The sequence below is a fragment of the Ruditapes philippinarum genome, unplaced genomic scaffold (genome assembly GCF_026571515.1).
Source record: "Ruditapes philippinarum isolate M1 unplaced genomic scaffold, ASM2657151v2 ctg2471_1_1_1_1, whole genome shotgun sequence".
Taxonomy (NCBI): Eukaryota; Metazoa; Mollusca; class Bivalvia; order Venerida; family Veneridae; genus Ruditapes; species Ruditapes philippinarum.
The window spans coordinates 1-27690 of NW_026855096.1; the positions used below are offsets into that span (position 1 = coordinate 1).

Below are 27690 nucleotides of genomic sequence, written 5' to 3' on the forward strand. Positions count from 1 at the left end.
GAAAAAACTCTTATTTTTTAAGTGTGTAAATACGGGTGTCATATAAAAAATTTTTTTATTATTAAAAAAACCAGTCTGTATAAGTCATTTAAACTGATTAAATCTTATTGAGACTATACATGTATATAATTTTGCCCTGATTTATTTGTATTGATACTAAAGATAATAACTTGAAATATTAACATGTTTTTTGATTGCACAGAGAGAAAGATGAAAATATGAAACTTTGAAACATAATTCAAGGAAAGAACTGAAATAGATTAAACTTTAAAATACTAAGAAAATAATAAGGATCCCACCTACATGTGAATAGTTTTCAATGATGAAATGGGAGGTTTTACTTCAAAAAGATGGGAAATTGTAGAATTTGCAATCAACAAAGAAGGAAGTTCTGACATCAAAAATAAGGAGATTTCTTTAATTTGTGAAAATACCCCTTATTTCAAGAAAAATCATTGAAAATATGGCTGCAGAAAGTGGGAGTCTCCCGCTAAAAGTGGAAGAGTTCACATGTATGCCACCTATTGTCAGATAACTTTCAGTGTTCTTTAATGATGGGGGATTTCAATCCTGTAACATTTGAATTGGGGACAATGTTGTAAATGCGGAGAGTTTTTCCCACAGTTTGTGATATGTATGACTCATATTAAGGTAGTATTTCTTTTATTTTTATTTTTTTTCTCCCAAAGCAAGATATAGTTTTTCCCAATTAAAGCCTGGGAACTTTCCTGAAACTAACAATTCCCCCCCCCCAAAAGGTTAATAAAATTATATTTAATATAATAATTATATGAAAAGTAACTTGAATTTGCTGTACAACTGTATATATATTACATAAAATGCAATGTGACCTTGGCCTTTGTATTTCAGCTTTACCATGTATATATGGGGAGTGTGAACCTGGATGGTACGAGTATTATGACAACTGTTACTATGTCTCCGTTGATAGATATAATCATCATGATCTAGAGCATGCCTGTACTTCTAGAAATGCTACATTATGGATATGGCATTCAACTGACGAATTAGTAAGTTAAAATTGAGCCGCGCCATGACAAAATCAACATAGTGCGTTTGCGACCAGCATGGATCCAGACCAGCCTGCGCATCCGTCCAGTCTGATCAGGATCCATGCTTTTCGCTTACAAACCCTATTACAAGTTGAAAAACTGATAGCAAACAGCATGGATCCTGATCAGACTGCGTGGATGTGCATGATGGTCTGGATCCATGCAGATAGCAAACCCACTATTGTTGGTTTTGTCATGGTGCGGCTCAATAATAATTTATTGAATGAGTGTAAGTTTAGTACTGAATTTATTGAATGAGTTGAATAAAATTATAATATGGGAGCATAATATTATTTTATTCAACATGTTCAATAAATTTAGTAATGAACTTTCACGAGTATAATATTCTTTTATCACATACACAAAATTAAAACTGTTTTTAAAAAAAGTACATTTTTCTGATTGCCTAATAGTATAAACCCAACGTTACATGCCCAGTTTGTTTAAAAAGCAAAAGACATTATTCCATTTCCAGTTTACAGGCTCAAAACCACGGAGTGATAAAACTAATAAGTTAATAAAATTTTTACATATTAAAGAATTAGAAAAAGAAAACTTTATAAGCATAGATCTATGTGTACTGAAAACGGGTTATATTTAGTATTTATCCTTTTCCATAGATTTTTTGTGAGTTTGATGTAATTAATTGATGAAATTATGTAAAATATGCAGGTATATTAAAAATTATAAACATGAAGCATCAAATGTTTTTAAATCATTAGTCATTTTAAAAATAATTTTAAGCTCAACAATACAAAGTATAGTGAGAGCTGTCCTACTCGGCTACTGTGTCTGCATCCGCGTCCAGGTTTCAGATTAAAGTTTTGGTGCAGTAAAATATTTTTCACTGTAACTTTGTCATTTCTTAAGATATTAACTTCAAACTTCAAATATATGTTCCTTATCACCAACCACATCTTATGTGTTAAGGTTCATAACTCTAGCACCACTATTTTCAGATTTATCTCTCCTTGAACTTAGAATTTTCCTTGAAAAATATTATTTTTTACTGTTATTTATTTCTTAAGGGATCAACTTCATACTTCAAATATATGTACCTTATCATTAACCATATGTTATGTGTTAAGGTTCATAACTCTAGTAGCACCAATATTGCAAGAATTATCTCCCCATAAACTTAGATTTTTTTACTTAAAAAATGTTATGTTTTACTATAACTTTTTAAGTTTTATAGGTATCTGCATCCGTGGTCGAGGGGTTAGAGTCGATGACTTCTAATCCAGTTACCTCTCTGGCGTGGGTTCGATCCCCGGGAGATGCTTTGGTAGTTTAGCGCGGAGGAAGGTAGTCTAGTACTGGTGTAACTCTCCAGAAACGATGGTTATATTAGGAAACTACCCGCCTATATGACTGAAATACTGTTGGGAAAAGGCGCAAAATAAAACAAACAAACAAACAAAACCTCAAACTTCAAAAACTTATTCCTTATCATCAATTACCTTTTTTGTGATAAGGTTCATAACTTTTGAAGCAATATTTACAGATTTATCTCTCTTTGAACTTAGGTTTTTTCTGTAACCCTTTCGCTGCCAGAGGGTAATTGTTTTATTGATCACCTATTTGCCAGAGGGTTTTCTAAAAAATTACTATACATGTATTATTAATTAATATAATTATTATTATTATTTGTTATTAGTATTATCATAATTATATATGTTTCCAAATATGCTAGTTTAATAAGAATTTTTGTTGATGGTATAATTTTCTTTATATTAATTATTATTTTTATTATTAATTTATAATTATTATTATGATTATTATAGAAACGGCTTAAGCCGTCCCTATGGCAGTGAAAGGGTTAAGAAATATTATAACTTCTTTACTTTGTAAGGTATCTACTTCAAACTTCAAATATATATATTTTTTCATTACATACATGTTGTGTTTTAAGGTTCATAGCTCTACCGTGACTATTTCCAGAATTATTCCCCATGATCTTGGAATTTTTGTTAACAATGTTATTTTTTTACTATAACTAAATACATAATTATACATAATTGATTTTTCTTTCATAGTTTTGTCTTTCTTATTGCGTCCAGTATTTTATTAGTTGAGCTTCGCTGTCTCCTGTGACAGCTCTTGTTGAATAGTTAGGCACATTTATACTTCATTTATTGCTTAAAGTAAACATTGCCGATTAAATATGTTTTTGACCAAAGAGTATAATTAATATCACTGCCTATTCAGTATTAGCATTACTCAGATGTGGAACTTAATACAATGACCTATCCAGCAATATTTGAACGTAGGCTCTTGGACATAGTCATCATATTGATTTACTTAATGAAAAATTTCTGGAATTGATAATCAATTTTATGATGTATATAACAGGGACTCTACTGACATTATGGGATTGCAAATAATTTTTTTTGAAATTAACAATAACTTGTTTGCAAAATTTCAGATCATTCCGTCACTCTGTTTGTTTGTTTTTTTTCAGAATAATTATTTCTCATTGTGAAAAATGACCATAAACTTAAAAGCATTGCAATGCTTTACACTCAAATCAGGCTTATAATAGCAAAAAATATGATATTCACTTTATTTCTTAGTGTTTTTTTTCCTTAATCATCTGTTGTATATCTTTCTGTTTTAAGTGCCCCGGCCAGCTGATCTATGTAAGAAATTAAAATTTTATGTTTTTAGGCTCTTGGACCTCAATGAAATTCCTTTAAGTTTTTTTTTATGAATGAATTTAGTTTTGAAAATATAAAAATGTCATAGATAATAATACTTCCAGCAATGGATGACCAATCTATTAGCACAGAGTGCAAGGATCCTGTATTGGACAAATCTGCAATTGATCAACAGGAGATGGACATTTATGGATGGTACACCTTACAATGTACACAATGTGTGAGTATATAGTATAGTGATTGGTAAACAATTTACACAATGTGTGAGAATACAGTCTAAATCATTGGTAAACAATTTACACAATGTAATGTGAGTATATTGATTAGTAAACATGTACACAATGTGTGAGTATTCAGTATATTGATTGGTAAACAATTTACACAATGTGTGAGTGTACAGTATATTGATTGGTAAGCAATGTACACAATGTTTGAGTATACAGTATATTGATTGGTAAACAATTTACACAATGTGTGAGTGTACAGTATAGAGATTGGTGAACAATTTACACAATGTTTGAGTATACAGTGTAGTGATTGGTAAACAATTTACACAATGTGTGAGTATGCAGTATATTGATTGGTAAACAATTTACACAATGTGTGAGTATACAGTATATTGATTGGTAAGCAATGTAAACAATGTGTGAGTATACAGTATATTGATTGGTAAGCAATTTACACAATGTGTGAGTATACAGTATATTGATTGGTAAGCAATTTACATAGTGTGTGAGTATACAGTATAGTGATTGGTAAACAATTTACACAATGTGTGAGTATACAGTATATTGATTGGTAAACAATTTACACAATGTGTGAGTGTACAGTATATTGATTGGTAAGCAATGTACACAATGTGTGAGTATACAGTATAGTGATTGGTAAGCAATGTACACAATGTGTGAGTGTACAGTATAGAGATTAGTGAACAGTTTACACAATGTGTGAGTATACAGTGTAGTGATTGGTAAACAATTTACACAATGTGTGAGTTGAGTATACAGTTTGGAGATTGGTAAGCAATTTACACAATATGTGAGTATACAGTGTAGAGATTAGTGAACAGTTTACACAATGTGTGAGTATACAGTGTAGTGATTGGTAAACAATTTACACAATGTGTGAGTTGAGTATACAGTTTGGAGATTGGTAAACAATTTACACAATGTGTGAGTATACAGTATGGTGATTGGTAAACAATTTGCAAAATGTGTGAGTATACAGTACAGTGATTGGTAAACAATGTGCACAATGTGTGAGTATACAGGACAGTGATTGTGATTGGTAAACAATTTGCACTATGTGCAATGTGTGAGTATTATAGTACAGTGATTGGTTAACAATTTGCACAATTTGTGAGTTGCTTCCTCTTTTTGCTCTAAGCATCTTATTGAATAGTTCGATATCTATAATTTGATAGGCAGTTTAAGTATGTATCATGTACATGCTTACAAAATTGATGGGGTACATTATCGGTAAATACTGTGGTCATTCCCACTGTTCCTCTGCTCTGGCATGTACAGAAACAAACAGTTCCTTGGGAAAGAAAAGGCAACTGGTGCTGATAAATTGCTTGACAGCCTGCTCAGAAACAATGTGGTGGCTGAACTGTACTTTGGTGTGCAAAGTGACTGCTGTGATCTACCAACAGCAAATCCAATGTGTCCCCAGCCCTTTGCTGATGGTGAGGTGGCCATGGTTAAAATCTTAATATCAAGTGGTAGATCAAATGTTTTCATAAACTAACTGCTTAAACTTTGGCTTAATGGTGGTGGTGTTGGTAGTTTTCACTCTTGATCACGGCAGTAAGCCACATTGAATTTACCGGAGCACAGTTCAGCCACCAAATTGTTCCTGGGCAGGCAGTTTACCAGTACTAGCTGCCTACAATTATGCAAGGAACTGATTTCATCTGTACATGCAAGAGCAGAGGTACAGTGTGAATGACTGTAGAAAGGATTTCATGATCAATCACAACGAAAGTGACTTGTGCTGTCCGGGAATTGAACCTGGGTTGCCAGATTCACAGTTCAACGCTCTACCTATTGAGCTTACTAGAAGGCTTACTTTGGCTTAAAACATCTGAACACTAATTTAAAGATAGTTTATGATAAAGTACATGTATTTATCCTTATTTTATGTAGCATTTCTGTGATATAGATGTGTTTATTTTCAGTCCATGGTATAGGAAAAAGGAAGGAGACAGGAATAGTAATTCCAATAAATGTGCAGGATTGATCCCATACAAGCCTGATACTGGTACTATACAGGCTAGAAGATGTACAGATGGCTGGGGAACTATATGTGTTAGACCTAAAGGTATATAAACTACCCTGATCACATGATCACAAAAGTTTAAAGGGACCCCACTAAGGTCCAAAAGTCTAAAAACTTAAAAAAAATTATTTGTTTCATAGATCATCTTTCATGGACATTTAAAGCAGAAAGATAATTATGCAGAAGAAATATAGTCAGAAATAAATTGAAAATCATATTGTGTGCCAATCTTCGCCCGATTTGAGTGAAAATCATTGCAACGCTAATTTCAATTAAGGGTCATTTTTCATAATTTTTTTGATAAATGGAGTTCACAAATTATTTGAAGTTGTGCACACAAGGTATTGGTCTTGACCTACATAAATGGAAGATTAAACTCAAAAAATTATTTCAAGTCCCATCTAGTCAAAAAACCTCAGTGGAGTCCCTTTAAGAATCAGAAATTTTATGAGGATCACACTTCATATTTTTATGTTTTCTGAAAGTCTATTACTACATTATGTTTAATGTTTAATTGAATTTAAAGAGATGACTTTAATGGAACATAAATCTTGATACTGATTTAGTAAAAATTATGTTTAATATTTGAGAAATGTGCATTTTTATTCTCATACTTAAAATATTTTGTATTGTTTTTCTCAATTTATTCAAAAATATGTAGGTTTTCCCGATAAGCAGTTTTTAATTGTTACTATAAATTTATGTACAGAATAGTTTTTTGTGTAACAGCAAGATGTCATTAAGTTAAACGCAGATTAAAGCTACATAACATATTGAAATAGAATAAACATTATAATCAAATGATCCTTACTCATATTTGTTCCTTGTCAATATGAGGCCAAAAAGTGATTTTTTTTACAATTGATTTGTGTATCTGAATTAGAATTGTGCTTGTTTTATTTTAAGTTTTCTTATTTTATTTACTGAATATTAAATTCAAGATTAAATTTTAGTACTTTTTTTTTTAATTCCCCTTTGCAGCTATGTTAGATCTATGTGACCTGGCCGATGGGTGGCAGTACCGTGACGGTAGATGTCTAAAATTCTTTGACACCCCTCAATCCTGGTATAACGCTAGGCTAACATGCCAAGCCAACCAAGGGGATCTTACTCTGTTCAAGAACTACGATGAACTTAGGAGCCTTGATAGTCTTATAACATGCCGTACATTAGACAATGTGGCTTGGATAGGACTCTCTGATACTGTATGTATAAACTCTATATAATTTATCTTATACATGTACATCGTTGCCTGTGACCAAAAAAAAACAAAAAAACAAAAAAATTGTATTCTGTTCCATAGACGGGTCATTCTAAAAAAAAAAAAAAAAAAATGGGGTAGATCTACCTGTATATTGTTTTATTATGCTCCCCGAAAAAATTTCGGGGGAGCATTTAGTCGTCGGGTTGTCCATCCGTCCACCCTTCCGTCCGTCAGTCCCTACAAACCAGAGCTACATTATGGGGTTTGGTCTATTGTTCTTATAACAATAGATGTCTTTGATGTCATTCATTCCGTTTCTTTTGTGGGGATATTTTCTGCATTGTGGGGTTAAAAAGAACAAAAGAAATAACAAAAGAAAACCCCATAATGTAGCTCTGGTAAGAACACCCCTCCTTAAGAATGTCCGGAATTCGTGTCCGGCCCATAATTTTGTTATTTGAAGTTGGAAATTAAAACTATTTCACAGAAATGATCACCATGTTGAGACGACGTGTCGCGCACAACATTTGGGTCACTACCTTGAAGGTCAAGGTCACAGCATGATCTTGCAGCAAAATCGTGTCCGGTCCATAACTTCATTAATTGAAGTCAGATTTTAAAACTATTTTACCTTGAAGGTAAAGGTCACAGCATGACCTTGCAGCAAAATTGTGTCAGGCCCATAACTTCGTTATTTGAAGTCGGATTTCAAAACTACTTCGTAGAAATGATCACCATAATTGAGAGGACATGTTGCCCGCAACATTTGGGTGGCTACCTTGAAGGTCATGGTCACAGCATGACCTTGCAGCAAAATTGTGTCTGGCCCATAACTTCATTACTTGAAGTCGGATTTAACAACTTTTTCACAGAGATGATCACCATATTGAATCGACTTGTCGCATGCAACATTTGGGTCGCTACCTTGAAGGTCAAGGTCACAGCATGACCTTGCAGCAAAATCATATCCAGCCCATAACTTTGTTATTTGAAGTTGGATTTTATAACTATTTTACAGAAATGATCACCATATTGAGACAATGTGTCACGCGCAACATTTGGGTTGTTTTTACACTTTGAACTTTGTCTGTGACATAACTCTTACACTACAAGAGGTATCACTTCCTGTGTCCAAAACCTATTCGAGGAGCATCGCCCGGATCAACCGGCTCTTGTTGTTTTGGTTAAACTTTTGGATTGTTTGATGTATTTAAGGTTCAGCCAAGAACTTGGAGATGGATCAATAATGATACTATGAGGTATTCAAGATGGTACGCCTATGGTAACCAAATTCTGTAAGTATATTTTTATAGTGCACCATGTCTATTTCACTCAATTGAAAGTTTTAGACTTAAAGGAGCTCGAAGACCACTGAGCTCAAAATCCTAAAAAAAAAAAAACTATGAGTTTGAAATGTTGTATAGGTCAAGTGTGAAGCACTTAAAATGAAAATATCTGCAAAGAATAATACAGAAATTAAATTAAAAGTACATGTAAGTGCAATTCTTATCCTGCTTTGAAGCTTTTCAATTTTGGTCAATTATTTCCACAATAAAAATGAATATTCTAGAAAAGCAGGTGAGGGAATGATCTGAAAATTTGCATACAAGTTATTGGTTCTGACAAATCCATTAACATTTTAATGGGACACAAATCTGAAAAAAAAATTCCAGTCCCTTCATATAAAAAAACCCAAAACAACCTCAATGTTGTCCCTTTAAATGTGGCATTTAACAATGTTCACTACAAATCTCCCAGTGGTAATGTTATTCCCTCATACATTGTTGAAACAAAAAGAAAAAAAATCTCAAATTTATGAACAAAGAATTTCATATACATGTTCTATATTCAGATGTTTTTTATTATCACTATTACATCATTTCTATTTATAGACAAAATGGCTCTACATGTGCAGCAACTTCTCCTATAGATGGTTGGGCATGGAGGAATTATGTCTGTGATACACAACTCAAGTTTATTTGTAATAGATCTCTCGGTAAGTCTTTATGATACTGTATAAAGATTACTTAATTACTCAGAATTGTTGGTTTGAAAACTGATTAAGAAATCTTTAGGAATCTGATTGGCTGGTTCTGAAAGGCTGATCAAATTGGTTCTAATAGGTTAAAGGCCCATTATGCCCCAAAATTGCTTTTATCTTAATTTCTCAAAAGCTTTTATTTCAGGTGTCCTGTTAGTGTCCAAAAAGTTACTCATTGGCCAGTTAACTAAATCATCTTTTGCTTCTGTTTCATTTTAGCAATTAATACAGTTTTAGTGATTTGGTATTTTGTATGGAAAAAATCGGATAAAGGGTGATTCCTTGGAAGCATTAATCACAACAAAATAACATGAAAATTGCAGACATGGTTTGATTGAGTCTGCACATAAGGGATAATAAAAAGTGTAACATCCCTCATGCCCCCTAAAAATGTTGGAATCAATGAACCCGAAGGACCAGAAAATTATAACAACACTAAAATTAGGTACGGGAAACTTTTGTCAGCTGCCACATGGCACTAGACACCTGCTGGAAGTGAAAGTTTTGCTACTTTGATGACTAAGCAATTCACATTCATTGCATTATTATTCAGACGATAAGCATCTTTAAAATGCTGTTAACTATTATTGAAACATATTATTTAATGTAATAAAACTCAACTCGTATTTTTCCAAATTTCTAAAGAAGAAAAAATTAATCTGAGGCATAATGTGCCTTTAAAGGATTAATCTGTTTTGTTATTTTCAGGTGTGTGTCCACCAGGTTGGTTACAGAATCAAGACAGGTGTTATGACCCTAATGTTGTAGATACAGCCAAAAAGACCTGGTTTGATGCCAAAACTTACTGTGAGAGTATAGGGGCCACGCTGCTTATTATAAATAAGTAAATACATCTTTTAATTACATGCAGTTTATGAATATTTCCTTGCAAGTTTTGTTTCTGGTTTTTTTTTTGTGTTTTTTTTTAAATATTTCTTTGGATCATAGTATATTTATTGTCACAGGAATTTGATCAGTGCTTTTTTGGACCATTATTTTTGGAATAGATTATAAGCCATGCCTATATTAAACCATGAATATTTTGTTAAATTCTGCAGAGAAAAGAAATTTCCACAGCTGTTTTGATATACATTGTACATAAAATAATATTGTAATATTATTATTAAAGCTGCATGCCTCCAGATGATACAAAATATTTCAAGAAAATCAAACTTGAGAGAAAGGATTTTAAGAAAAGTAAAAATATTCAAAATTCAAGTAATAATTTACTATTATGTGCAATTAATGACTGATTGTGCACTATTCATCACCATATTTCAACTGCGTGACTAATGCAGTAAGTGCTATTTTTGCATATTTTGACATATAAATTTTTTTTAAGGTGGATTGTAAGTGTCGTTTGTAATATGTAAATTACCTTCTTTGTTCACACAACAATATTTTACTTTTAATAACATTTTCAAAATTTTCATGAACTTAGCCTGAATCTGGAGGCATGCTGTTTTAAGGACATTTATCCAGTTACCTTTTATGAACTCAGTAACTTTGTTGTAGTTATTTGACATTATCTAGATTATATTACAGATAGGATAACAGTAAAGTCTGTATCTTCATTGATGATATGATTTCTAGATATACTTGCACTTGACTCTCAGTGTAATTTACCTCACTAAATTGCTTGTTTCGCTTATTATAAAATATTAAAGGTCCATTACGCCAGAGAAATGCATTAATTTTTATTTTTTAAAAAACTTATTATTTTTAGCTCACCTGTCACAAAGTGACAGGGTGAGCTTTTGTGATCGCTTTTCGTCCGGCGTCCGTCCGTCCGGCGTCCGTCCGTCCGTAAACTTTTGCTTTAAATGACATCTCCTCATAAACCACTGAGCCAATTTCATCCAAACTTCACAGGAATGTTCCTTTGGTGGTCACCTTTAAAAATTGTTCAAAGAATTTAATTCCATGCAGAACTCTGGTTGCCATGGCAACCAAAAGAAAAAACTTTAAATATCTTCTTTTAAAAAACCATAAGAGCTAGAGCTTAGATATTTGGCATGAAACATCTTCTAGTGAGTGTCTACCAAGTTTGTTCAAATAAAAGCCCTGGGGTCAAAATTGGCCCTGCCCCTGGGGGTCATTGATTTTCCCTATATGCATATAGTAAAAACTTAAAAAATCTTCTTTTAAAGAACCGTAAGAGCTAGAGCTTAGATATTTGGCATGAAACATCTTCTAGGCAATGTCTACCAAGTTTGTTCAAATAAAAGCCCTGGGGTCAAAATTGGCCCCGACCCAGGGGGTCATTGATTTTCCCTATATGCATATAGTAAAAACTTAAAAAATCTTCTTTTAAAGAACCCAAAGAGCTAGAGCTAAGATATTAAGCATGAAACATCTTCTAGTGAGTGTCTACCAAGTTTGTTCAAATTAAAGCCCTGGGGTCAAAAATGGCCCCGCCCGGGGTCATTGATTTTCCCTATATGCATATATTAAAAACTTAAAAAATCTTCTTTTAAAGAACCATAAGAGCTAGAGCTTAGATATTTGGCATGAAACATCTTCTAGTGAATGTCTACCAAGTTTGTTCAAATAAAAGCCCTGTGGTCAAAATTGACCCCGCCCCAGGGGGTCATAGATTTTCCCTATATGCATATGGTAAAAACTTAAAAAAATTTCTTTTAAAGAACCCAAAGAGCTAGAGCTAAGATATTAAGCATGAAACATCTTCTAGTGAGTGTCTACAAAGTTTGTTCAAATTAAAGCCCTGGGGTCAAAATTGGCCCCGCCCCGGGGGTCATTGATTTTCCCTATATGCATATGGTAAAAACTTAAAAAATCTTCTTTTAAAGGACCATAAGAGCTAGAGCTTAGATATTTGGCATGAAACATCTTCTAGTGAATGTCTACCAAGTTTGTTCAAATAAAAGCCCTGGGGTCAAAATTGAACCTGCCCCAGGGGGTCATATATTTTCCCTATATGCATATAGTAAAAACTTAAAAAATCTTCTTTTAAAGAACCCAAAGAGCTAGAGCTAAGATATTTAGCATGAAACATCTTCTAATGAGTGTCTACCAAGTTGTTCAAATAAAAGCTCTGGGGTCAAAATTGGCCCCGCCCACGGGGGTCATTGATTTTCCCTATATGCATATAGTAAAAACTTAAAAAATCTTCTCTTAAAGAACTCAAAGAGCTAGAGCTAAGATATTTAGCATGAAACATGTTCTAATAGGTGTCTACCAAGTATGTTCAAATAAAAGCCCTGGGGTCAAAACTGGCCCCGCCCAGGGGGGGGGGGGTCATTGATTTTCCTTATATGTGTTTAGCAAAAACTTAAAAATCTTCTTTGGAAAAACCCAAATAGCTAGAGTTTAGATATTAAGCATGAAACATCTTTAAGTAAATATCTACAAAGTTTGTTAAAATAAACGCCCGGGGGTCAAAACTGGCCCTTCCCCAGGGGTGACATTGTTTATAGTAAAAACTTTAAAAATCTTCTTTTAAAAATGCCAATGAGCTAGAACTTAGATGTTTAGCATGAAACATCTTCTTATGGGTGTCTACCAAGTCTGTTCAAATAAACAAATAAAAGCCCTTGGGTAAAAATTGGCCCGGGGTGGGGGGCCTATATACAGGTGAGCGACCTCAGGGCCATCATGGCCCTCTTGTTTGATGTCCTGCTTTAGTTTCTAGAATATTACTGATTGGACAATTATCTGAATCATCTTTTGCCTATGTTGCCTTTTGAAAGATAACACAATTACAGTATTAGTAGTATTTTGTATGGAAGTCAAAATACTACATGTAGTTTTTTTTTTACAGTTTGCTATTTTCATGGCAAATAATTTTACAATCAGCACTATTTCTTTCAGTTGATAACCATTTAACATGCTCGTAAACCATTATATAAATGTTATAAAACTAATGTTTGCTCTATCTAAAGATGCAAAACTTTATTCATTCCCGAGGCATAATGTGCCTTTGATTATTAATAAATATTTGTTCACTAAAATTATTTACATTATTTACCCGTGACTCTTGGAATACCGTACCACGGCTCTACTGACTGAGCTATCCAGCTGCTTACAATCTTCTCCCCTAAGTTCTGAACCGTGACATATGAGATTTTCATAGTGTAAAAAATAATGTGAAGATTAATAAAGGAGATGTTAAGTGTTGTTTATAGCCAGATTGCAGTATTATGTCAGTATGGCTTTACTGATGGACTACTAGTGCATAGATTTGAATGGAATATCTGTTTTACTTTCAGTCAAAAAGAACAGTCTTTCATCAATATAACAATGAATTCACTAAAAGTGGACAGAGCTTGGTTAGGATTTTCAGGTAACCAATACAATTTTATTGTTTTTTGACCATAGCTTATAACATAGTTAATATTTTCATGATACCATAGCTGCTGTTGTTGATCGTCAGTAGTTTGTAGTATATGATGTGTTGTATTTGATTGTACATGTATGTATAATACCCAGATAAGATTCATTTACATGTCTGTAGGATACTAATGAGTGATATATCTACTATTGTTGTGAAACTATTTAATTTTGTAAATTATAATGTTATTTAAAATCTGTTTAAGAGAGTTATATCTAAACTTAGATAAAAACTATAGTAAGACTGATTGAAACATTCTTCATTTTTAGACATGAACCATTCTGATGTACATTCTTCTTTTATTGATATGAACCATTCAGATGTACATTATAGATATGAACCATTCAGATGTACATTCTTCATTTTTAGATATGAATATGTCAGATGTACATTCTTCATTTTTAGATATGAACCAGTCACATGTACATTCTTCTTTTATAGATATGAACCAATCAAATGTTTTGCAGTGGCTGGATGGAAGATCAGCCAAAAATGCGAGCTTTTATAACCTCTGGGACAGAAACTTCCCTAAACCTGTTGCAAAAAGATTTGATTGTGGTCTCATAGTTAAAGGTATAACTCTTAAGTTTGTGTTACTCATGTGTGTACATATTTTTAATGTATTATATGTAAGTGACTACAAAATTTAAATTTGTGGTTAAGGGTTAAAAATCTCAATACATACCATATTTCTCCCTTACTAAGTGACAATTGTAAGTGCATATCTTAAGCATACAAAAGATAGTGACACTATGCAAGCAAAACAATATTTTGCTGACTTTGATTGAACAAACATAGGTAATTATTGGAAAAAGACTGAGTATTTGATTCTATATTCTACAAATGATGGGGCTTCTTGTAGCAGAAGGGTTGCCTTTACTGATGTGGAATCAGATGTGCAGCCACCATTTTACCCTGTGTGATCATTAGAGGGGCCTAAAAAGAGTTAGAATTACTGCAGAAAAAGAGTTAGAATTACTGCAGTCTATACATATCTTAAATCCAGCAGGTGAGGTGGTTTTGGTCCATGGTGTTGCTTTAAGTTAACTTTGTAACACTCATTAATAGCCAAATCATCTTTCCTATTTGGTGCTATAAGACCTGAATTGTGTTGGTATGCCGTAAAACCAAACCAAACAAACAAATGAAGGATCTTTTGCTACTGTTGCATAATGTGTAAAAATGAATATTTTATTTTACAATTCAACAGTAAAGATACATTTTTCTATATATGAGTATATTGATAATCCTAAACCTTCTGAATTTAATGGACCTGTCTGCTTTCCATTTTTGGAAACTGTCCATTATCAACTTTGGTGATATTAGGATGAACATTTTAAGTTAGTCAGCCAACTGTACAGAGCAAGCATGGTCAGATTGCATGTTTCAGTCTGACAATGCTTTATACCGGTGACAAAATTTTACCACATTTCATTTTCAGGATGGGAAAGTGTTAATAAAGACAACCTTATTGTTTGACTACACATGTATATTGAACTATTGTATTTTTATTGTACAGGTTTAATGGATTCAAGATGGTCCAATGTATATTGCTTCAAGCCAACAGCTTTCTTCTGTGAGATGTCCATCACAACAGTTCCCTTTAACCCTATAACTCCGCCAGGTTTGTTTACTCTTACAGTTACCTTGTTACTAAATAATGTCCAACCCTAAGAAAATATGTGATAATGTTACGATATTGGTAAAAAAAAATCAATCTTCCCCCCCCCCCCCCCCAATAGTATGTGACCATGCTGGTGTATTCTTGAACTAAATTGTCATGAAGATTCTACATCAAATGTTCAAAATAAAATTAATTCTAACATGCTTCATACTAGTCCCCTATTAAACAGATAGGGCTATCAAGTGTATTATAACATGATATGCACAGCACAAAAAAAGAATGCTTACATGCCATATGATGTCAGTAAACCAAATGATGTCGGGAAAATTACTTCTACACTCAATGTAGTTTAGCATGTTTTTTTTATCAATTCTCTTTTTTTATTAGCATGTAAGAGTGTAAATAGATATTCATTTTTCTTTGCACTTGAAATTGATATCTATTTTCTAAGTAAATGCATTTTAAAGGCATTAGCTCCATTAAATTAGCATGGTCTCAAGACCCGACCTTTTATACCCATGTAAATCTGGTAATAAGAACTGATTTGTTGACTCCCCCTGGAGATGACGTCTAAAAAACTCTGAAGTTGTACTCTAAAAATACCTTGAAACAGCAATATTAATCTTTTTCATGGATTATATGTCATCATATATCATTTTTACATAATTTTAGTGAACTATGTTTGTGATAAGGACTGGGTCCTGTATCAGACAGAGTGCTATTATTTTGGTCCAGTAGGGAACCAGTCATTGAAGAACTGGTATGATGCCAATGATTTCTGCAAGAGTTCCGGTGCTTATCTGGTTGTCATTGGAGACCCATATGAGATGTCATTTGTTACTGGTATGTACAGGAGTGCACAAGATAGTTTATTGCTCAGCATAAACCAATGAAAATTATACATTGTATTCGGACATACTGATATAAAAGCATAATATGAATATAGAGGGATGCAAAGCAAATATTATAATTATTATACTGTTTTGTTGAATTTAAGGAAATAGTAAAATTTAAGAAAGAAACAGGAATAAAAAAGATAACAGTTTTTTTGTGAAGTCCAATTTATATAATTTATTCTTGATTTGTATAGAAATAAAAAGTGCTGAAATTGAGATAATTACAGCAATATTTGTTAAAGGGGAGAATAATTTATTATGTTTTTTTTGCTGTAATGTGGTGGTGTTGGTAGTTTTCCCTTGGATCACAACAGTAAGCCACATTGAATTCACCAGAGCACAGTTCAACCACTGCATGGGTTCTGACAGGCTGTCAAGCAGTTTACCAGTACTAGTTGCCTGCACTGAAATTTCTGTACATGCCAGAGCAGAGGTACAGTGCAAATGACCATAGAAAGGATTTCATGATCAGTCTCAATGAAAGTGACCCGCGCCGTTCGGGAATCGAACCCGGGTCGCCCGATTCGAAGTCCAACACTCTACCTATTGAGCTAACTGGACGACTTATTTGCTATAATGAGTGCAAGCTGTACTAAAGTATAAGAGAAAAGGCCAACAAGTTTTTACTCATATTTTTATTATTTTTTCTTCTTCAGTTCAACAGTCAAAGATATTGACTGCCTGGATAGGACTCAAGTATGATAAGGTTTCCGATACCTTCAAATGGGTGGATGGTACAAGTCCAGGACAGTACTGGGTATTATTTCCAAATAAATGTTCTAGTTAAAGTTACAATCCTGAAATTACAAATGCTTTGCTTCCAGTAAAAAAAAAAACAACAACAAACTCAGTCATCCTGTATGTCTGTGCTGTCTGGTCAGGCTTTATTCTGTTGTTTACCTTACTCTCAAATATAATGGTCAAACCATCTCTAATATTATAAATGGACTGTTAGAAATTTTAAAAAATGGCCAAGTCCCTATGATGATTCTTGAAATTAAGCAGGTCATCCTTGATTTATACTTCATCCGTTGTCTTTTTGTTTGAAGCAGGTACCTGTTTCTCTTTGAACAGCCTCCGGAATAAGTTTGCAAATCCGGAATTTTCGCAAACTCAACTACCCTTTTTAACATAGTTTCAATACAAAAAGTTAAATCAAACAGTAATTTGGATAAAAATAGACGATAATTGACCGATTACACAAAGATAGCGCAATAATTAAACGCTGTGTGAGCGTTCAAAGTGTGACCTCCCATGGGGTTTTTCAATTCTCCCACGGGTTTTTACGTATCCCACTGGGACTTAAGTGGGGTTGAAACCCCATTTCTTAAAGTGGGAGAATAAAACCGTGGGAGAAAAAATATTTTTTTTTTTCTAAATATTTTTACATATGTTGAATATATAATACTTATAATAAACTTATAAGTATTCGAGGAATATATTTAAAGAATTTTGCAATTCTCCCATTGGCTGAACTAACCCATTTAGTAAATGGGAGAAATCTTCCAAAATTAAAATGGTGCGGAAACCTCCCAAAATTAAAATGGGAGAAATCTCCCATGGTGGCTAACTTGGAGAAATACCCCATTAGAGCGTGATGGGAGAATAACATTATGGGAGAATTTATCTATATCTTTTTTTTTTTGTTTTACTTATTGGATCGAAAGTTTAACAGTAAAAGTGTTTCTACATGTTAATATTCGGTTCCGACCTTTTTAAAATGAAATAGGTCCGGTCCAATTAGTTATTTATTTACTCAATTAATTAATTATTAATTTATTTATTAGTTAATTAATTAATTCTAAATAAATAAATTCATTCATTCATTCATTCATTCATTCATTCATTCATTCATTCATTCAATTAATTATAAATATATAAATAAATAGAAAAATAAATAATTAAATTAACATATTGATAAATCAATATATTAATAAACTAATAAATTAATACACTTATTTAATTAATTAAATAAAGAAATCAATAAATAAATTAATTAATAAATTAATAGATTGATAAATTGATGAATTAATAAATAAATAAATTATTTTTTTAATAAATTGATTAAATAGATAAATTAATTAATTGGTTTATGATAAATGTTACAAATGTCCAATTAGTCTAATAATGAATTAAAATATATCTGAAATATTATGATTTCGCTTGGATTATTACCTTAAGTTTCATAAACATTAATAGCGACTGTTTTTTTTTTAATCATATAAATATGTAAATGTATATTTCTTTCCATTAATTTATAGTATTTGTTCTGTGTAGTTATTATTTATAGTAGGATATAATTTTATGATAAGTATGATAGTTTCGTGTTATTATAAATGTTTTACTAGTCTTTTATAATTCAATGATTCAATGGTCATGTACTTTTCTGTGTTTTATGTTTGCTTATGAATTTTATTTGTGTATGTGCATGAATGAGACTTAAATAAATAAGTATTATTATACATTGTAGAAATATTTAAAAAAATTGTTTAAACAGTATGACAGTCAATTTAATTAATTAATTCTAAATAAATAAATTCATTCATTCATTCATTCATTCAATTAATTATAAATATATAAATATATAAATAAATAATTAAATAAAGAAATCAATAAATAAATTAATAGATTGATAAATTGATGAATTAATAAATAAATATTTTTTTAATAAATTGATTAAATGAATAAATTAATTAATTGTATGACAGTCAACTGTACATTAAATTCGGGCGGTGTGTGGTCAGTGCAGTTCTAATTAGCAATGAGATCAATTATCTTTTATTACCCTTCATGATGGGGCTTTTTCTTAACAGCATAATTATAAGAGAGACACACACACACAAAAGAAAAAAAGGAAAAAAAACACAGTTTAAAAGAACAATAAAAAATTTAAAAAAAAAGAAGAAAAAATGGATGTTGATCATTTGAAAATGAATAGTTCATATATAATAATGTAAGTTAACAAGTTATATATACATGTACGCCGTAAATTGCATAGTTTGTAACAGAAATTAGGGCGTTTAGGATGTTTTTCGTCTGCTTCATTGATCTCTTTCTTTCTTTGTTTACAATCCAGTTGAATAAATGAATGGCTATTTGTGTTAAAAACGGCGTATTTGAAAATCGTGTAGGCACGTTCATTTAGAGCACTTAAATATCAAAAGCATATTTGTTTTCATTACATAAATATAACTTGTACAACACGCCAAATGAAACAAAACAGCATATATTTTAATGTATTAGCGAGGAAAAGAAATACACATAAGTATAACTGACATGAAGGTTAACAAATTAATATCCCACGTCATCAATTAGAATGGCAAAAGAAATTACCGATTATTTATTTATTTATTTATTTATTTATTTATTTATTTATTTATTTATTTATTTATTTATTTATTTATTTATTTATTTATTTATTTATTTATTTATTTATTTATTTATTTATTTATTTATTTATTTATTTATCAATTAGTTTATTTTATAAATAAATAAATAAATAAATAAATAAATAAATAAATAAATAAATAAATAAATAAATAAATTCATTCATTCATTCATTCATTCATTCATTCATTCATTCATTCATTCATTCATTCATTCATTCATTCATTTATTCAATTAATTATAAATATATAAATAGATAGAAAATAAATAATTGAATTAATATATTGATAAATCAATAAATTGATAATCTAATAAATTAATTAACTTATAAATTAATTAAATAAATAAATTTATAAATCAATTAATAAATAAATAAACCAATAAGTTAATAAATTGATTAAATAAATAAAGTTATTAATTAATTTATAAATTAATAATTTAATTCATTCATTAAAGTAACCAATGTCCAATTAGTCTGATATTGATTTAGAATAGATCTGAAATATTATGATTTCGATTGGATGATTACCGTAAGTTTCATAAACAGTATGACAGTCACCTGTACATTAAATTTGGGCGGGGTGTGGTCATTGCAGTTCTAATAACCAATGAAAACAAAGGAATTATCTTTCGGATAATAACTTGATTGGATAGCAACATAAATGACTGTCAGGTCTGATTGCCCCCCTAAAAGAATGTTGACACCACTTGAACGTGTGAAAAACATAACCATCGAAGGTCATAAATTACGTATCATATTACACATCCTTTGATTCCAAGAGATCAATTAAGTTTTATTACCCTTCATGATGGGGCTTTTTCATAATAGCATAGACACACACACAAAACACACACAGAAAAAACACGGTTCAAAAGAATGATAAAAAATAAGAAAGAAGAAAATGAGGATGTTGATCATTTGAAAATGAATAGTTCATATATAATAATGTAAATTTACAAATTATATATACATGTACGCCGTAAATTGCATAGTTTGTAACAGAAATTAGAGCTTTAAGGATGTTTTTTGTCCGTTGCATTGATCTCTTTCTTTCTTTGTTTACAATCCAGTTGAATAATTGAATGGCTATTTGTGTTAAAAACGGCGTATTTGAAAATCGTGTAGGCACGTTCATTTAGAGCACTTAAATATCAAAAGCATATTTGTTTGGTTATGTATAACTTGTACAACACGCCAAATGAAACAAAACAGCATATATTTTGATGTATTAGCGAGGAAAAGAAATACATTTATCTATCTATCAACCTATTTATATTGAATGAATGAATGAATGAATGAATGAATGAATGAATGAATGAATGAATGAATGAATGAATGAATGAATGAATGAATGAATGAATGAATGAATGAATGAATGAGATAATATATAAAAAATAAATAATAAATAAATAAGTAATCGGTAGTTTCTGCCGCCATATTAATTGATGACATAGGAAAATCACTACCTTATTTTGTTAACCTTCATGTCAGTTTACTTATGTGTATTTCTTTTCCTCGCTAATACATTAAAATATATGCTGTTTTGTTTCTTTTGGCGTGTTGTACAAGTTAAATTTATGTAAAAAATGATTTGTTATTTAAGTGCTCTAAATGAACGTGCCTACACGATTTTCAAAAACGCCGCTTTTTACACAAATAGCCATTCAATTATTACAAAGAAAGAAAGAGATCAATGAAACAGACGAGAAAACATCCTAAACGCTGTAATTTCTGTTACAAACGGCGCACATGTATAAATTATTATAACTTGCATTATTATATATGAAATATTTATTTTCAAATGATCAACGTCATCATTTTCTTTAATTTCTATCATTCTTCTAAACCGTGTTTTTTTTTCTTCTTTTTTTTTCTGTGTGTGTGTGTGTGTCTTTAATATAATAATGCTGTTATGAAAAAGCCCCATCATGAAGGGAAATAAAACTTAATTGATCTCTGTGAACAAAAGGATGTAATACGTAATTTATGACCTTCGATGGTTATGTTTTTCACACGTTCAAGTGGTGTCAACATTCTTTTAGGGGGCAATCAGACCTGCCAGTCATTTATGTTGCTATCCAATCAAGTTATTATCCGAAAGCTAGTTCCTTTGTTTTCATTTGTAATTAGAACTGCACTGACCACGCCCCGCCCAAATTTAATGTACAGGTGACCGTTATACTGGTATTGAAACTTAAGGTAATTGACCAATCGAAATCATAATATTTCAGATCCATTCTAATTCAATATCAGACTAATTGGACATTTGTTACATTAACGAATGAATTAATTTATGAATTTATAAATTTATAAATTAATTTATTTATCTAATCAATTTATTAATTTATTAGTTTATTAGTTTTTTAATTTATCAATTGACTAAATTTTTAATTTATTTATTCATTTATTCATTTAATTAAATTATAAGTTTAATTTTCTATTAGTTTATTGAGTTATTAATTTATTCAGTTAATTATTTATTATCTGTCTATTTATATATTTATAATTAAATGAATGATTTTTTTGATTTTTTATTTATTTACTTATTCGTTCGTTCGATCGTTCGTTCGATCGTCCGTTCGTTCTTCATTCATTCATTCATTCATTCATTCATTCATTCATTCATTCATTCATTCATTCATTCATTCATTCATTCATTCATTCATTCATTCATTCATTCATTCATTCATTCATTCATTCATTCATTCATTCATTCATTCATTCATTCATTCATTCATTCATTCATTCATTCATTCATTCATTCATTCATTCATTCATTCATTCATTCATTCATTCATTCATTCATTCATTCATTCATTCATTCATTCATTCATTCATTCATTCATAGGTTGATAGATAGATAAATGAATAAATTAATTGATCAATCAATTAATTAATTAATTATTATTGTTACCAATGTCCAATAAGTCTGATATTGAATTAGAATAGAACTTAAATATTATGATTTCGATTGAATGATTACCTTAATGACAGTCTTCTGTATTTTAAATTTTGGCGGGGTGTGGTCAGTGCAGTTCTAATCACCAATGTAAACAAAGGAATTATCTTTTGGATAATAACTTGATTGGATTGCAACATAAATGACTGGCAGGTCAAAATGTTTAACGAGGCATTTATACAAATTTAGATCAGACTACAATTACAGCTTTTTGAAACTTAATTTAAAAAAAAAAAGATAGAAAAAATTCCGTCTCGCCTTATGTAAACATACCGTTTTACAACGTTTACAATTAAAATTACTCAAGCAAAAGATTCCGATTCCCCGCTACTTAATATAGATCATTTTAGCCGTGTCGCGACGGGGCCAACGTGGTGGGTTTGCGGCCGGCATGGATCCGGACCCGCCTGCGCTTACAAACCTTATTACAAGTAGAGAAACTGTTAGCGAGCAGCGTGGATCCTGATCGGACTGCGCGGGTGCGCGGGCTGGTCTGGATCCATGCTGGTCGCGGGCCCATTGTGTTGGTTTTGTCGTGACGCGGCTCATTTGTGTTCAGACTGGGTATGTCACGCGGATATAGGTCACAGACTACACGCGCATTAGTCTGTAAATATAAAAATAGGAGCGTTGCCTCACGTAACAAATATCAAGACAAATTGAGTTAATAATAGAAATCGTTTGGTGTACATTAACTTCGTTTAAATCAACTTTTCTCCGCCTGTAAGTTTTTTTATTTTATCATTTTTGAATCTATTTGTCATATTTGAATATAATAATTTTCTCACACTTTCTCGTAACCTGAAGTTATAGACTAAAGAAGAAACTTTAAATCAACTTTTCCTTTTCTTTATGAAAGGATCTTCACTTTTTTAAAATGCGATCTTTGCTAGCCTACTTTGTCCTATTTTTTACCCGAATTTAATTGTTTCATAATTTTTGGAATGTATCATGTTGTCACTTTTTGTGAACTGATGAAAAATAAAGATATTTTGACATTGACTTTGACTAAACAATATCAACATATCTATTATATATTATTTAATTATACGCATATTTTGCCTTAGAAACATTTTTTTTTAAATTCTTAAGAAAGTGCAATCTTGAATTTTACAACATTTAAATATTGCTTGAACAGAATGTAAGATATTTATTACTATGAGAAAGTAGCTATAAATGTGATCTAATTTGTAAAAGTTGTAAAATAAATAAAGTAGTATTTTAACCTCCATACAAAGTACTAATTTACTATACATGATGGGGCTTTTTCATAACAGCAAAACTATACATGCTATATAAGAGACACACACAAACACACACACAAAAATAAAAGAAAAGAAAAAAATCACTGTTAGAATGATAAAAAATAAAGAAAGAAGAAACTGAGGATGTTGGTCATTTGACAATGAATAGTTCATATATAATAATGTAATTTAACAAATTATATATACATGTACGCCGTACATCGCTTAGTATGTAACATAAATTGGAGCGTTTAGGATGTTTTTTTGTCTGTTTTATTGATCTCTTTCTTTCTTTTTTACAAACCAGTTGAATAATTGAATGGCTATTTGTGTAAAAAACGGCGTGTTTGAAATTACAAATCGCGTTACGGAAAACCCGACTTTCCAAAACCTGTTATTTATTTCATCAAAGGACTTCTTTAAACACTTTTTTGTTGTGTGTCATTGTAATCTACGTACGTAAAATCTATTTAAAACATACAAAACATGGCAATTCTTTACCTCAGACCTTTAAGCCGTTCCTAGGGGGCGGGCAGTAACTTGCACTTTCCAGTACCGTACGTAAACAGACTCAATAATTTGCTATTTTCAGGCGTACCAGGATTCCATTTGCTTCCGGCATTTTGATCAGATTTGTAGTGCTTACGGTACCATTTTCTATCGAATCACTAAACTTTTATCATCGAATTCCGTACAAAGTTCTCAAAGGACCATACACTTTTTTGACTTGCATTATGATCAAAAATACTTGTCAATTTGCTGTAATTTTCTAATTGTATATAAATTGTGAGATTTTGGGGATGTGTGTTTGTTTGTTGGGTTTTACGCCGCACAAACCAAGTAAAGGTTACATGTCGGCTTTCCATCTTTTCTGGTGCATTCCGAGCATTATTTCAGGCCTATGCAGACAACTGCTTATCTATTCCCTCTCCACGGGAAGGGAGCTCTTAGTAAGTTCTAACATAAAAGTTACAAAAATCATATATTTGTTCTCCCCGAAACCCAAAACTCGACGCCTTCTACAATAAAACACGGGTATTTATGTGCATAGACAATTCCATAACAGGTTATGTCACTATTCTATACTTTATCTTTTAAAAAGCGTCTTAAACTATATGAAACCGTTCCATTTCAAATAATGAGCGTCTACTGAACTATAATACCGATAATGAACGTAAATCAAACATTTATAATTTTTAATAAAAAGCCATTATAAATGTTTGTGCTTATCGACAAATGTTTACATTTCATTTTAATTTACCAAAACTTAAAATAAATGTAGCTAAATTTATAAATGTAAAAACCTTTGACCTGATATTTATATAATTATTCATAACACCCCCACCCCTCCAAAAAAAGTGAAGTGTAAATGACGATCATTTATCAAAGGGGAGTAACTATGCATGGTCATTTATTTACAATACGCCATTTCTGTAACCATATCTCGTACAATAGTATTTAAATGGACGATAAAACCATCTGACAGAGCTAAGAATTCAGGGTACCTTGCGTAATTAATGAGCCGTGTCACGACAAAACCAACATAATGGGTTTGCGACCAGCATGGATCCAGACCAGCCTGTGCATCCGCGCAGACTGATCAGGATCCATGCTGTTCGCTATCAGTTTCTCTACTTGTTATAGAGTTTGTAAGCGAACAACATGGATCCTGATCAGACTGCGCGTAAGCGCAGGCTGGTCTGGATCCATGCTGGTCGCAAACCCATTATGTTGGTTTTGTCGTGACGCGGCTCAAATAACGCAAGGTAGTAGTAATTAAACTATACTATAGTATTGCTAAAAAGTCGTCTGCTAACTACCGACATGAAATGGAGAAGGTGAGATATTATTACTTTCTTTCATTAAAAGGCATAACGATATCGCTTTCAAATATAGCCGATATTGTAGGAAAATATGTATATCTTATATTCAAAGATATATCTGTCCGTTTGCCCATAATCGTTTCTACACAAACATGATGTATAGATCAAAATGCGCGATGCGAATAAAAGCAGTATTTTTTTATCATGTCCTTCAATTATTATACAAAACGTTATTTATAACTTAAAGTTACCTGTAATGAAGTTCGTGCTGCTGTTCGCAATTTAAATCGTAACAAATCTGCATCGCCAAGTGACAATTTACTTAATGAATATTTTATTGAAACTATTGATATCTTGGTAGGGCATATTACAGATTTATTTAATATTGTTTTTAACGCAGGTTATTTTCCAGACTTGTGGACGCAAGGTTTTATTGTACCTTTGCATAAAAAGGGGGATACTAGAAATGTAAATAATTACAGGGGTATAACATTAATCAGCAATTTTGGTAAATTATTTACTAGTATTTTAACTTCAAGGGTAGAAAAATGGTTTGATGATAATGATATGTTATCAGACGCCCAGTTCGGTTTTAGAAAAGGGCTCAGTACTGTGGATGCAATTTTTGTTTTACATAATTTAGTACAACATATGTTATCTGAAAATAAAAGATTTCCGTGCGCTTTTGTCGATCTTAAAAAAGCGTTTGACTCTGTGTATAGAAACGCGCTATGGTATAAATTATTTAAGATGGGCTTGGATGGTAAAATTTTAAATATATTTAAAGCTATGTATTCAGTTGTAAAATCTTGTGTAAAACATTGTAATACATTTTCTGACTTCTTCAATATATCGATAGGTTTAAGGCAGGGACAAAATAATTCTCCGGCACTTTTCGCATTATTTTTAGAGGATCTTGAATTATTTTTACAAAACCGAATGGATTGCGGTCTCAATATTTATGAATTATGTATTATTGTTTTATTATTTGCCGATGATATGGTGATAGTTGGCAGATCACAAGAAGACTTACAAAAATCGCTAAATACCTTGTATGATTATTGCAATAAATGGGGACTTGAGGTCAATACGGATAAAACCAAAATTGTTGTTTTCCGTAAAAGGGGACAGGTCAAATTAAGTGAAAAATGGTATTATAATGGAAAACATATTGAAGTTGTTAACGATTTTAATTATCTAGGGGTTGTTTTTAATTATACAGGTTCTTTTGTTTTAAATACGCAGTGCTTAGTAGGGAAAGGTTTAAAAGCTATGAGCATTTTATTGAATAAGATAAACAAATTTCATTTAAATCCTCGTGTTTCACTACAATTATTTGATGCCTTTGTTGGCTCAATACTTAATTATGCATGTCCGGTTTGGGGTTTTACTAAATCTAAAGATATAGAAAGGGTACACCTTAAGTTTTGCAAATCAATATTAGGAGTAAAACAATGTGCTAGTAATAATGCAGTGTATGGCGAATTAGGTAGATACCCCTTACATATCAACAGATACGTACAAATCATTAAATTTTGGCTTAAGCTTGTCAATACGGATAATATTATACTGAAAGAAATTTATAGATATACAGTAAGCAATAGTTTGACTGGTGTAAATAATTGGGTTCAAAATGTAAAATCCTTATTAAATGAATTTGGCTTTTCTTATGTGTGGGACAACCCAATAAATATCAAAAGTATTTTCTTTTTATCTGAATTTAAGCAAAGAGTTATTGATTGTTTTAGGCAAAAATGGCATTCAGACATAGAAAACAATATTGTACTAAACACTTTGTATAGTTATATCAAAAAAGACTTTTGTTTTGAACCTTATTTAAGAAATATTTATTGTAAAGGTATACGTATGAATATTTGTAGAATTAGAATATCGGCTCATAACTTAAGGATTGAAACCGGTAGATACGGACGTAATAGAACACAAAGAAATGAAAGATTATGCCAATTATGTAACTTACCAGAAATTGAAGATGAGTATCATTTTATTTTAGTTTGTCCATGTTATCAAGATATTCGAAGAAGATTTATCAAGCGTTATTACTATATTAGACCTTCTATGTATAAATTAGTAGATTTACTACAATCAGATAATAAAGCTATACTTGTAAATTTAGGAAAATATATAGATGTAGC

The 27690-nt window shown here is 31.3% G+C and overlaps 1 protein-coding gene across 1 annotated transcript in view; it reads left to right on the plus strand.

Moving 5' to 3' along the window:
- Positions 1-870: 870 nt before the first annotated feature.
- LOC132742102 (uncharacterized) overlaps positions 871-27690 on the plus strand; it is a gene marked incomplete at its 5' end in the record, with an annotated part of 93678 nt that continues 66858 nt past the window's right edge. Inside the window, 12 exons of the mRNA XM_060730422.1 lie at positions 871-1028; positions 3832-3947; positions 5907-6049; positions 6989-7212; positions 8427-8506; positions 9104-9207; positions 9961-10096; positions 13482-13555; positions 14045-14176; positions 15123-15227; positions 15900-16070; positions 16780-16880. Coding sequence (XP_060586405.1) covers positions 871-1028; positions 3832-3947; positions 5907-6049; positions 6989-7212; positions 8427-8506; positions 9104-9207; positions 9961-10096; positions 13482-13555; positions 14045-14176; positions 15123-15227; positions 15900-16070; positions 16780-16880 — 1544 coding nt within the window. The remainder of the gene's footprint in view (positions 1029-3831; positions 3948-5906; positions 6050-6988; positions 7213-8426; positions 8507-9103; positions 9208-9960; positions 10097-13481; positions 13556-14044; positions 14177-15122; positions 15228-15899; positions 16071-16779; positions 16881-27690) is intronic.